Source organism: Equus caballus, chromosome 14 (genome assembly GCF_041296265.1).
Source record: "Equus caballus isolate H_3958 breed thoroughbred chromosome 14, TB-T2T, whole genome shotgun sequence".
In the NCBI taxonomy this organism is placed as follows: Eukaryota; Metazoa; Chordata; class Mammalia; order Perissodactyla; family Equidae; genus Equus; species Equus caballus.
In genome coordinates this window covers 99018575-99033125 of record NC_091697.1, presented here as the reverse complement: position 1 = coordinate 99033125, position 14551 = coordinate 99018575, and the positions used below count along the sequence as shown (strand labels likewise).

Genomic DNA, 14551 nt, shown 5'->3' with positions numbered 1-14551 from the left:
AAGCATTTGTCTTCTTATTTTTATGTTTTTTCAGAAGAAGTAATAGGGTATTTGAAAGGTCAATAGAGTTGATGGGGGTGATCATCTTAAATACTGTTCATCTGCCTCAGAGAGAAAAAATATGTGAGAGTATTTTAGAAGCTGTAAAATCACATCGGAATATAAGGTTTTTTTCTTTTTTTTTGAGGAAGATTAGCCCTGTGCTAACTACTGCCAATCCTCCTCTTTTTGCTGAGGAAGACTGGCCCTGAGCTAGCATCCTTGCCCATCTTCCTCTACTTTATATGAGGGACGCCTACCACAGCATGGCTTTTGCGAAGTGGTGCCATGTGCGCACCCGGGATCCCAACTGGCGAACTCCGGGCCGCCGAGAAGCGGAACAATCACACTTAACTGCTGCGCCACCGGGCTGTCCCCTAAGATATTTTTATTCTTACCTTTTCTCAAAGGCTGTGTTGAGGCTCATGTTTCAGTATCAGAACTTATTATAAAAAATTGGTCATGAAAAATATATGGATACATTCCAAGACTCTCTTTCTCGTTGCCTATCTTGGAGCTTCCAGACATTTCACAGCACACAGACCAAAGTTATGAAAAGCTGTGTTTACATTTTAAAATCAAGATTTCATTGTTTTCTATAATATTTCATACTAATGTATTGTTTAATATCATGGAAGGAAATAATTTATCCAACGTCCCGTATCTCTGCCCCACCTCAAAATGAAACAACAAGAGAGACATAATTATGAATCCCAGCTTTATGACTTACCTACTGCATGACCCTAGATCATTACTTGATCTCTCTGAGTTTCAGTTGTATCATTTGTAAAATGAAAATGTCCATCCTTCAGTGTTATAAGGGGTAAAAGAGATAAACGTAACCTTTAAATAGAAAAGTATTGAACCATATGGATCTTTCATCGTTGCAGTAGCCTGAGTTGACGCAGGAAACCACCCAGCCACACACACATTTCAAACAAATGTTAGATTTAAATCTTGTAATTTTAAAGGCAAACAGACACACTGCAGCTTTTGAGTGTAAGAAAGGGAAATTCCCAGGTGCCATGTATGAAGAGCTGTCTGAAAACCAAAGTGGTTAATGAGAACTAAAGCTTAACTATAAGGTTCATGGAATGTCTGAACTACATATGTGTCTAAATGACTGTGATTGTAATACCTGAGTGGGGTGGGATCTTGAAGCTGCACGCCTTTTAAGGAATTGGAACTGAGCTCTTGGTATAAAGAAAGGAACCTGTAAACCCTCTGGCTTGGAGATGCAGCATAGAACCAGACTACTCATCAAGGGCTATGAGTGAATAAAGTCCTAACAAAAATCAGAACCCCGAATCTGTGTTTTGTATGGGTGTGGGGTGTGGGATTTAAATTTGAACTCTTTCACTCAAGTGTAAAAACCAAGTTAAGAAATTAACTTTCAAAATTGGTCCAGAACTGGTGAAACCTGTTGGGACTCCTAGAAAGGCAAACCAGCAACCTTCATTTAAGACCACCCCTACTGCCCAGAGCTCTTGATATTCGAGCTAGAGCTTGATACTCGTTCAAACATTACAAAGCATGAAAGAAAAAAAAGCAGACGAGAATGTGTCAGCAGCTAGAAGAAATGGAATTAATACCCCGGGAACCACACGTACAGTCTAATCTGAAAGAGATCTTAAACATGTTTAAGCTTTCAAATGTTTAAAAGAAGGGTGTGGCAAGAACAGGATAGTATGAAAAAAAAACAGAGAATATCAAGAATTGAAAATATAATTATTGAAGTAAAAATCTCAATAATGAGTAAAATATCAGCTTTAAATTTACCTAGATGAGAGAATTGGAAGCCAGATCTGTAGTATAATGTATGCCGTAGAGGAGACTCAATAAATATTAATGTCCTGCCCTTTCCTTCCTCATCTCCCTTCATCCACTTTTCTTATTTTCAGCACATAATGAGATGAGAAGAATGAACTCCATTTTTAGTTTAATTTGACTCTGCCCATGTAAGTGAGAAATAGACTATATACTCTTTAATCTCTTTAATAATTGAGGCAAGGAAGAAAGATGTTGTAAAATACTGAGCTTATTAATCATTGTAGGAAATAATTTATCTGGCTATGACCTAGGAGCAGGTACACAAGATGGTAGTTTCTGTGGTAATTACAATGCATATATTTTGTCTGAGGACAGACAAAGAATGCAAGGAGTCTAATGCTTTTCAGATGAGATTTGAGACTAAATCAAAAGTTGCTAGTTTTGTTAGAAGGTATAATTGAATTAAAAAATGTGTGGTGTGGGTATTGACTTTACTTTTTGTTCAAAATTCTGTTACGTAAGTGATAAATTAGTGGCAACAGGTAAACAAATGTTCTCATGTTTAGAAATTTATTTTTTATTTCAAAACTTTTCATTAATGTTTCCCATAGTTTGTGAATCAGAGATTTCCCAAGAAGCTGATGACATGGCAATGGAAAAAGAGAAATATGTTGATGAACTGAGAAAAGCATTGGTGTCAGGAGCAGGACCAACTGACGCATACAAGTTTAATTTTTCTAAAGAGTCTTGTCATTTCTCCTTTGAGAAAAACCTGAAAGATGTTTCAGTAAGTAAAACTTTCCATAATGTTATAAGTAATAAAATGTCAGAGCACTTATTGAGGAATTATTTAAGTAACTAGCATATTATTACCCCAATCCCTCAGAAATAAAAGTTTGAAAAGTACCTGGTTTCCAGATTGGAAAAATGCTTGGAAGTTACAGTCATTAAATGTTTTATATTAATGAATTGTGAAAAATAATTATTGGAAAATGTATTTAGTTTTTAATGCTTTAAAAATAAGTGTCCTAGAGATAATTACGTGAGTGAGCAGTTCTGAAAAGTGGGGTCAGCGGTTTTAGACCATTGAGACAAGGTTTAATGAGTAAGATTGGGGAAATACTGATTTTAACAAAAAAAAAATATGTTTACCTTTGAATATTTAATAATTACGACTTATTTTCTACTTTATTAGAATGTATTTGAAATTACAAAATGATATAGTTAAGTGTAGTAAGACATACAGTTAGGAGTTAAGGTATTTTATTTATATTATCAAACTTAGAAGTATTAAAATAGGGAGAAATAACTTTGAACCCGAGCTTTCCAAAACTTGCATGCTTTACAGACAAGGATATCTGCTAATTGTCCTACACCAGTTCAGCTCAAGGTGGGTCGTTTGTTTATTGAAAGTATCATACTTACTGTTTGTATATTTTACCCAAGCTTATGGGATAATTAGAGATTGAATTACTTGCTTTTTGCTAGTGGTTTATCAATCAGATATGAGATCTATAGTAGAAGAAAGGAAGGGAAAGCTTTACTACATTAAGTTTAGAGACAGTATTGACAATTTGTGCGGAACTAAATTGAGTTAAAAAATTCTTTAAAAAAATTAATTCAGAATGATTAAAGAGATTTCACCAATTAGAGAAACATTTGAAGCAACAGATGGAATCATTCTTTTCAAATATATGTTATCCTATAGAGAATAATACAGAGAGACTGGTTTCAATAATTATTTGTATTTAGAAGATACACACTTTTTCTGCTTAGCTGCCAATTTGTGTGTTTCAATATGCTGAGGTCCTTAAAATGATAATTTAAAATGGGTTAAGTAAGGTTTGAACTGGCTGCTAAAATTTTGTTATTTATTGCAGTGTTCCTTCCTATGGCCCAAGCACGATCAAATGATGTTAAATACTACAGAACTGCCAACTGTTTCTTCTGATATTTTGAAGCAGATCATTGTCAAATTAGGAGTAATGCCACTTACCTTTTAACGAGCATTTGCATGTAACGACTAACGTTAATTTCGTGCAGCCAGTTTCTGGTTATTATCTGTTTTGTGTACACTGGTGGATAACAAATTCCAAGTTTGTGAGGTACCCTTGGAATCGCTGAAAGGCTTTTGGTATCTTTGACATGGTGAAAGGGAGATTTGGTACAATCGGCCTGGATAGGGTACTTGCTACGCTTGGCAATACATCTGATTTAGTGCTTTTGTGAAGAGAGAACTTTAAGTCCTCATGATTTATGTCTTTCACAACTGGCTTGGCATATACCCGCATCAAAAACTGTGACAATAATCCTGAAAGATATCTTGCTTACCACTCTGAAATTAGTCAACTTTATCAGAGTGAGAGCCTTGATCCACTACCTTTTCAACAGGTTTTCTCAAGAAATGGAAACAGAATAAGAGATTCCCAGTAACGTAGGAGAGTGTTGGTTCCCTAAAGGATATGTCCTAAAGCACTACACTGCAGTTTAGATAGCTGCCTCCTTATTTATTCGTTTATTAATTTGCTTTTGAGAAAGGCTACTCTCAGAACAGTTTGATAAGGAGGAGTTTATTCATGACTTGGCTTACTTGAGAGATATTTTGAGATCTTTGAATGAAGTAAAGCTTTCAGTTTGGGTTGCTGCCGTCATCCTTATGGATGCGGATAAAAATCACAAGTTCATTGGGCCAAATTGCCGTGGGAAACTTCCAGTGCTTCAGGATGTCCTTCTGCAAGTTGAATTTTAGAGTGACAATATCTTGTAAATTCATCTGCTGGCAACAGTATGTACACAATTGGAAAGATGGCAGAATACTTTTTAAGGCTAATTGTACTTTGGATGACCTAAAAATTTAAAAGGGCTTTGTAATCCTTTTCTTGATGACACAGATATCTAATTGTTGCCAAAAATGACCTCCTACACTTAGAAGAAAAGAAAAGAATGAACATGGATTCAACTCCAAAAGTTGTAGTGAATTCTGTTGTTTGTTGACATAAGGTTACTCTCCCATGGCCAAGCATATTCCATGTGTTCTAAGTACTTTTGCTACCAGATTTGTGCCTCTGAGAGTCAGGGTTTTTAGGCATTTGTTACCATCGATTCAAGAAGTTTTATGTGTCTAATTCTGTGTTGGAGATCACTGCATAATTTGAACATCTTGGACATTCAAGTCATACAAGACATCTGAAATTTCTATTTGTATTAAATTTTTTTTTGCCTATTTTTTTTTAAAGGAAGTAACTACTAATTTTTGTATTCAAAAAGACTGGATGTTTTGGAAATATTATCTTGTGTTTTGTCAGAGTGGAAGAATTGTCAATTTCCAAAGCAATGGAGTAGTTAAAATATATAGTGTGTATGTTGATGTTTATATACATTTTTTTGGAGGCAGTGGTTCCATAATTTTCATGAGATTGCTTTTGAGCTCCTAACACCCAAAATTTTATTTATGCTATAATTGGCTTTTATTTATAAATAAATAGATGGTTTTATTTTAACTTAATTCCCATTGAAATGCATGCTGAATGGTCAGCTAGACACTAACTCTTTTTCTCCGTACAGTACATGCCTCTGGCACCCCTCCTGCCTCATCACCAGTGCTCTTCAGTTGGCAGTAGATTGTTCTGGATGAAAGCATACTCTAGTGCAAGTGTTTAGAACTCATTGTCTCTTCACTCTAAGTACTATCGCCCACTCAGGAGATTATTCTGTACTTTGTGTTACTGTTTTCCCTCTGCCTTTCAAAGTCGTACTGACTTGCAATATATACTTTGTCTTGCAAATAGTACATCTTAATTAATAATGTCTTCCTCTTCCTTTTTTGCTTTCATAACTTGCTCTCTTTCTTCAGAAAAAAATTTCATTTATGAGCCACAAAAGAAGACCTAATTATTTTTGATAAGAATAACCTTAGACTTATCATTTAGCTTGCTCCTACCTCTGTTTTTTTATCTGTAAAGTTTTAAAGTGATTTCTTGGATTCATTCCACATCATCTAACATACTGTAGTTTTATATTTCTAAAAATAGTCTTAATGAAAGAAAACCATGAAGCTTGAAGGAAAATTAAACATGATACGTACACACACACACACACACACACACACACACAAGAATTGGCTGTAGGCCTCTATTAGAATCATAGTAAAGTCTATTTGTATTTCCTTTCCCTTCATCTCCCCTGCACCCACCACTGGATATTGGCTTGGGATACAGTTTAGGCTGAAAATTTGATGACTTGAATAACATGGAGGTTTGTTTTTCTCTGATGTAAAAATCCAAATAGGCAGTCTCGGGTTGATATGATGGCTTTATGATGTTGGAGGCCCAGGCTTGTATAATCAGTGCTGTTTTGCCATTTTTAACAGGTGATTTTTATCACCTTGTCCAAGATGGCTGCTCTCGCTTCACTGTTATGTTCACCTTTCAGGCAACAGGACTGAGTTAAAGAGAAAATAAAGAGCATGTGCGTTTTCTTTAAGGCCATCACCCTGAAATTGCATGCGTTACTTTTGCTCACATCCCATTGTCCAGAAGTAAGTCACACAGCTTCACCTAGCTGCAAGGGAATCTGTGAGCTGTGATCTTCAGCTGTGTCCTCTGCCCAGATTTCCATTACTGTATAAAAAGGGGAGGGTGGATGTTGAGGGACAAGCAGCAATAGCTGTATGTTAACATTTAGGAGAAATTGAAGCATCATTCAGAAGAGTTACTTTTATTGTTACAGGACTATTTCTCTAGTATTTTCATTACAAATAATTGTTTCAATCATATTTTAGTTTAAAAAATGTTACAACATATAATAAGATGCAGACTAGTTTGTATCTTACTATATGTTGCAACTATTTTTTTAAAATGGAAAATGCATTCTAAGTTCAAACAGCCTCCCTACATTTATTTAACTTACATTTTTCAGATATATAAAAATGAGGTAAAGTAAGTTAGCCGAAAGCAGCCAAAATTGTTTTTAAAAACAGCAATCCAGAATCCTATATTATTGCCATGTGTCCCTGTGGTTTGGAGGACTTTGAATTCAAATGGGTATTTCCAGATGAAATATCGGAATTGGAGCATTTATTATGGTACTCTGCCAAAGACTTTGTCAGAAATAATAATGACTTTCAGGTTTGTGGGAGTATGGGTTGAAATGTGTTGTTTGGATCCCTGAAAACGAAATCGTAGTATTCTTCATTTCCGTGATAAAAATGTTTGTATACATCTGCCATTTTTATTTGAAACACTTTATAATTTCCTGTCCTTTTTGGAATGTGGGAACTAAATCAGTAATGTAAGTGGTGCAGAAATCCTGCTCAAAGTATGTTTTTTCTAGTTAAGCCATAGAAGAGACATTGGAATTATCATTTTTAAAAAATTATTAATTTTTAGTTATACTTTTTTGTCTTTGAGAACTCATTTTCTTTTTCTTGCTTTGTATTGCTTTGCTTTAAGATGTTTTCTTCTTTTATGAGAAATGTTTCAAAATCATTATATTTTAATTTTCTCAGTTACACCAGGATTGTTCCAGAAGGAACCAACTTACAATAAAAACATAAGTAGAAAATAGCATGTAAAATCTATGCCCTAAAAGGACTTGTGAGGGTTCATAATATTAATATTTGCTTATCACTTTTCAGTTCTCTCCTTTAACATGTACTCTCGTTTCCTCATGTGGACTTGGCACTGTTGCTGTTTGTATGTGAGGAAACGTATGCTACAAGCAGAAGCAAGTTCCTGGGGAAAGCAGAGCTAGTAGGTTAGGTAGGGCAGAATCCAGGCCTCTGGCTTGTGAATCCTAAATCAGTTTTTAAAAAACTTGTTATTGTTTAGGTATAATGTACATATAATAAAATGCACCTTTGTTAAATGTACAGTTTTCATCACTCCAGACAGTTCCTTCATGCCTCTTTGCAGGCTGTCCTCAATTAGCCTCTTTTCTTCCCAATCCTGCTCACCCTCCAGGCCCCAGGCAACCACCAAGCTACTTTCTGTCACTGTAGATCATAATCTAGCTTTACTTGTTCCAGAATTTCACATAAATTGAACCATACAGTATGTGCTCTTGCATGTAACTTTATTTGCATAGTATAATGTTTTTGAGATTCATTATCATGTGGTGTGTATCAGCAGTTCATTCCTTTTGATTGCTGCGTAGTATTCCCTTGTATGGTTATAACCACTTTGCTTTTGGATGGATTTGTGGGTGGTTTCCAGTTGTGGGCTACTGTGAATAAAGCAGCTGTATACATTCATGTATAAATCTTTTTGTGGGTATGTTTTTTTTTTTAACAGCTTTATTGAGATATAATGTGCATATAGAAAGTGTACAGTCTGATAAATTTTAAAATGTGTCCATACCCATGAAACTGTCACCACAATCAAAATATTGAACAAATCCTCACTCCCCCGCTCAATTGTTTTGTATGCCTTTGTAATCCTCCCCTCCCACCTCTCCCTGTCTCCCCACTCAGTCTCCAGAGAACCACTGATCAGCTTTGTGTCACTAGATTATTTTACATTTTCTAGAATTTTATATAAATATAATTCTATGGTAGGTACATTTTCTTTTGGTCTGGCCTCTTTCACTCAGCATAATTATTTTGAGATTTCTCCAGGATGTTGTGTGATTCATTAATTTCTTTCTTACTGCTAAGTAGTATTTCATTTTATGGATATATCCCAATTTATTTATGCTTTCACCTGTTGATGGACATGTGGTTTCTTTCTAGTTTTGGACTATAAGACATAAAGCTATCATGAATATCTGTATACAAATGTTTGTATGGAAGTATGTTTTCTTTTTCTCGATGAGGAGAAGAATAGTTGGGTTAAAAAGTGGGTGAATGTTTAATTTTTTGAGAAGCTAATAAACAGTTTTCCATAGTGGCTGTGCTATTTTACTTTCCCATCAGTGATATTTGAGAATTTCAGTCCCTCCACATCTTCACCAACACTTATTATGGTCATATTTTTTATTTTAGACATTCTAATGTGGGTGTGTGATAGCATCTTAGTGTATTTTAAATTTGCATTTCTCTAATGTCTGGTTATGTTATTTGCCATCAGTATATTTTCATTAGTGACATGTTTGTTTGGACTACATATTTTTTTAGCATTTTTTTTTTTTGTTGAGTTGCTTGTTTTCTTATTGTGTTTTGAAGAGTTCTTTATGTATTCTGCATACTAGTTCCTTAAAAGATATCTGATTTTGGAATACTTTATTCCTGTTTGTGGTAGAAGTGGAGAAATTCTTAATTTTGAGGAAGTCAGATTTTTTTCTTTTATGGATCATGCTTTTGTTGTCATATCTAATAAATTTTTGCCTAACCTAAGGTCAGAGACTTTCTCCTAAGTTCTCATGTATGAGTTTTATAGTTATAGTTTTTACATTTAGAGTCAGTGATATATTTTAAGTTAATTTTTGTATATATGGTGTGAGGTAGAGATTGAGGTTCATTTTTTTGCATATGAGTATTCAGTTGTTCTAGCACCATTTGTTGAATTCTCCACTGAATTTTCTTCACTTTGTCAAAAATCACTTGTCCGTATATGTATAGGTATATACCTGGACTCTGTTCTACTCCACTCATCTGTTTATTTATCTCTGTGCCAACCCTAAACTGTCTTGATTACTTAGGTTTATGGTAAATCTTGAATTCAGGTAGTATAAGTCTTTCAACCTTGTCTTTTTTCAAAATTGTTTGGAATATTCTATATACTTCAAATTTTCTTATGAGATTTAGAATCAATTTCTACAAATAAGTCTGCTGAAATCTTGATTGGGAATGCATTGAATCTACAGAATTGACATCTTAACAATACATTGAATTGCTTTTGCGTCTTTATTAAAAATCATTGCTGTACTTGTGTGGATTTACTTCTGGACTCTGTGTTCTGTTTCATGAATCTATGTGTCCATCCCTCCACCAGCACCACACTGTCTTAATTACTATAGCTACATTGTAATCCTTAAAATTGGGTTATGTAATTCCTCCAACTTTACTCTTTTTTTTAATGTTGTTCTGGGTAATTTAGTTACTTTGCCTTTGGAAATACATTTTAAAATCACCTTTACTCTATTTACAAAAAACTCAAGTGAGTTTTCTGCCTATGGACACAGTATGTCTACATTTTTAGGTTTTCTTTAGTATCTTTCATCACCATTTGGTAGTTTTTAGCATACAGATCCTGTACATTTTGTTAGATTTATTTCTAGTTATTTCAGTCTTCTTGGAGCTATTATAAATTTGAGTTTCCAATTGTTCATTATTAGTATTTAAAAATACAGTTTATTTTTTTGTGTTGATTTTATATTCTCCAGCCTTACTAAATTCCCTTATTTGTTCTAGGTTGTTTATTTTATTTTATTTTGTTTTGGTAGATTCCTTGGGATCCTTTATGTAGACAATAATGTTATCTGCAAATAGGTGCAATTTTATTCTTCCTTTCCAGTTTTTATGCCTTTTACATCCTCTACTTGCCTTATTTCACTGGCTAGGACATGAAACTACTGTGTTGAACTGTAGTGGTAAGAACAGAAATCCTTGCCTTATTTCCCATTTTAGGGGGAAAACTTTCCGTCTTTTACCAGTTAGTATGATGTTATCTGTAGCTTATTTTGTATATACTCTTTATCAGGTTACAGAAGTTCCCTTCTGTTCCTAGTTTGCTGATTGGTTTTATTATGGATAGGTATTGAATTGTCTTAAATGCTTTTTCTACATCAATTGATGTGGTCATATGAGTTTTCTTCTTCAGAGTGTTAATATGGTGGATTACAAAATTTGAGCTTTTGCCTTACATTTCTGCAATACACCCTGCTTGGTCATGGTGTATGTCTTTGGTAGTGGGGAGAAGAGTGCCACCTGATTGGTGCAGGGTGAGAATGGATGATAAGTCTCTTCCCACAAATTCCATGGCTGCAGCACCAAGTTGGGAGAGGAAAAGACTTCACCTCGTTAGTTCAGGGTGAGGATGGTGGACCAAGATCTACCTAGAGTCTCCTCTCTGTGATACTAGATGGGGATCAAGGTGGGGATGAGTGTAGCTTCTTCTGAGTTCTTTCTGTGGACTGAGATGGCAGGGAAGGGTTCTAGGCAAAAGGCTTTTGTCTTTCATGGCTACCCTTTTCTACTTCTTTTGGCCGGATAGAGGTGGCTTTACTTTTTGTTTGTTTATTTGCACCCAATAGTGTTTTGTGTTCTCTAATGTCCAGTCTGCAAATATAAAAGACAACAAAACAAAACAAAACCAATCAGGGAACTCTTTGCCAAGTCATTCCTCAAGTTCCAAGGTCCCTAGTAAATCTGCTTTCTTTTCTTCACCTTAGAGAATCTTTTCATCATTGCTTTAAGTATCTTTTCAAGGATTTTGGTTGTAAAGTGAAAATAATAGGATGTAATGAACTATTGCCATCTTGTCTAGAATCAGAATTCTGAGTTATCTTTTAAAGTGATTTATATATTTTTTAAAAGTCTTTTATATTTACTCAGAAAGTTACCTCTTGCAGAGCAATTCATTCTTTTACATAGATCTAGATTTCCATGTAATAGTATTTACCATTTGTCAGTAGGACTTTATTTAATGTGTTTTTTCATGCATTCAGAATTCATTGTGATGAATTCTGTCAGGTTTTGTGTATGTGCAGCAGTCTGTGTTTCACCTTTCTTTTTAAAAGATATTTTCACTGGGTATAAAATTCTAAGTTGATGATTTTTCCTTTCGGTACTTTAAAAATGTTACTCTACTGTCTTCTGGCTAGTCAACTGCCATTCTTATTGTTTCTATCTAAGCAATGTGCCTTTTTTCTCCAGACGCTTCTAAGATTTTTCTCTTTATCATTTCCTATAAGCAATTTGATTATGATGTGCTTTGGTGTAGTTTTCTTTCTTTATGAGCTTCTTTGATCTGTTAGTTCATATCTTTAGTTAATTTTGGCGAAATTTTGGTCATTATTTGAATAGTTTTTCTGTTTCCCTTCCTCCTTGTTTGGAGACTCCAATTACGTGTATATTATGTTGCTTGAATTTATCCCAAAGCTCACTGATCCTCTTTTCTTTCTTTTCTGTTTTTCTTCCTGTTTATAATTTTGAATAGTTTCCATTGCTCTGTCTTCATATTCACCAGTTGTTTCTTCTGCTCCCAACTTGGTGTTGCAGTCATGGAATTTGTGGGAAGAGACTTATCCATTCTCACCCTGCACTGCTGCTAATTCATTCAGTTTATTTTTCATCTCAGACATTGTGGTTTTCATGCAAGTTTGATTTGCATCTTTTTAGTATCTTCCATTAACTCTTCTTACCATGTTCAGTCTTTCTTTTACATTCTTGAATGTAAGGAATAGGATTATAGTAACTTTTAATGACGTTGCCTACAAATTCTGTAATCTGTATTATTTTGGGGTAGGTTTTGATAGATTTTTCTGCTCATTATATATTTTTCTTTTTTGTTGCATGCCTGTTAATCTTTGATTGGATGCCAAGCATTGTAAATCTTCTGGTTTGGTGTTGTTTATTTTTGTATTTCTATAAACCTGTGCTTTGTTTTGGGACACAGGTAAGTTACTTGCAAACAATGTCATCCTTAGGGTCTTGCTTCTAAAGCTATGTTGAAGAGGATCAGAACACTTATTTTAGGTCTAATTTTACACCACTATTGAGGTAAAACACTTCTGAGTCCCTTACCTGATACCCATTGTTTCTACCAAGGGTAGTAAAATAAAGGATTTTACAATTATGTGTGGCATTTCAGCTTTGTGTTTCAATTACAGTATCTTGTCTTTGGCTTCTTAAGTTAGATTGCATGTTGTGGTAATCTATCTCTTAGATTTGTTGCTTATTTTGCCCTTGCAGAAACTTTTAAAATTTGAGATGATTTTTCTTCCCTGGGTAAGATGGCATAGTCAGTCTTCTGGATATCATTCCTTCATCCTTGCACTTAAGACATTAAGGTTCAGCAAGAAAATTATCAGGACAGTTGAGTCAAAAGTTGTGATAATCTTCATTATTTAGTGACTTGTTTTGAATTTGGCTTTTCTTTTGATTCTCATAACTCTTCAGTTTTAATTAAAAGTAAGCCATATAGTCATTAAGTTATCATTTAAAATTAATCTTTTGAGGATAAAGTACTCAAGGTGATTCTAGGCCTTTGAAATTCTCATTTCAGAATTTTTAATTTTCAAAATATTTTTAGGCACCTCCATTCTTAATCCTGTTTCAGATTATTGCACAGAAAAAATGTTAAAATTAGTGATACTCTGACAAATTAATTCTTTGAAGTTATATAAAGACCTACAGTCTTCTTCATCAATTTAATTATGTTCAGCTATTTCTTTTCCTAAATAGACACTTTTTTATTTCTGAAAGCAAACCATTTATTATGAAATTCAGTCAAGAATCAGATTTTCATTTACTAGTATGATCATGAAGTTATAAGTAAATAACCAATTGAGAAAATCAATAGAATGTAAAATATTTTAGGAACATCAGAAATCAGATGGTGATGATGATGATGGCACATACAAACTAATTGTTAATTAAGTCGATATTAAGGCTCAGTTTTTTTTTTTTTTTTTTGGAAGATTGGCCCTGAGCTGACATCTGTTGCCAATCTTTTTTTTTTTCTTCTTCTTCTTTTCCCCAAAGCCCCCCGGGACGTAGTTGTATATCCTACTTGTGAGTGCCTCTGGTTGTGCTATGTGAGGTGCTTCCTCAGCATGGCCTGATGAGTGGTGCCCTGTCTGCGCCCAGGATCTGAAACAGTGAACCCTGGGCTGCTGAAGCGGAGTGCGGAAACTTAGCCACTTGGCCACGGGGTTTTTTTTTGCATGAATGCAGAATAGAAATCTTCACTCTTGGTAAATAAATCACAAGTAGTATAATAATTAGACTGTGTAGGATATCTCAATGGTTAAGTTTGGAAGAGGTGCAATGTAGTATAGCTGTGTGTACCTCCTCAAAAAATTATTGAATTTAGGAATTTACAGAGGGAGAAATATTGTTCAAATGACGTTAAAACTATTATACATTTTTGAATGACTATACTTTTATAATTTAAAATATCCCTACTGTAACAGTTTATAGCCCTGAGAATCCTACTGCACATCTGTAGCCCATTCTGGACGTGTTGTTGTCCCACTGCCTAGTAGTGATGAACACTTAGCCTGACTACCTGATCTGAATCTCAGCCCTGCAGCTTACTAGGTGTGAGACTGTGGGCAGCTTATTCAATTGTTTATCCTCTGTTTCTTTTTCATAATTTGGAAATAATGCTAATACCTGACTCAGGGTGATTATAAGGATTTAATGAATTAGCGTATGGTGGGTGTGTGCATGTGTGTGTATACGTTTTCTAGAACAGTTCTTTCTTATAATAGGTACTTTGTAAGTATTTGTTATTGTTAATTATTTACTTGTGTGTCTCTTCAATTATATAGTGAACTTGAGGGCAGTGATCATGTCTTAGCTGAATTTTGAAATTCCAGCAAATCCAGATGTTTTGGAGATGGCCGTTTATTGAGGGGAAATGAGGCATAGTGGAAAGAACTGAAGTTCTTGGCTTGAGTATTGAATCTATTTCTAATTATATGGATTTTAGGAAAGCATTTATTATTATGCTGGAAAAACAGTTCGAATAGGCTAATAATGCTAACTCACAGAGTTTATGGTGTGGGCACTAAGATTGATGTGTGTGGTGTACTACCAGGCCTGTCTCAGGAGGCCACTGGGTTAATGCCCTGCTTTCTG

The 14551-nt window shown here is 34.6% G+C and overlaps 1 protein-coding gene across 8 annotated transcripts in view; it reads left to right on the top strand.

Moving 5' to 3' along the window:
• XRCC4 (X-ray repair cross complementing 4) overlaps positions 1–14551 on the top strand; it is a 236406-nt gene that overhangs the window by 21163 nt on the left and 200692 nt on the right. For all 8 annotated transcript variants that reach the window (XM_001504637.5, XM_005599586.4, XM_005599585.3 and 5 more), the window contains one exon: positions 2421–2596. In XM_001504637.5, the coding sequence (XP_001504687.1) occupies positions 2421–2596 (176 nt within the window). The remainder of the gene's footprint in view (positions 1–2420; positions 2597–14551) is intronic.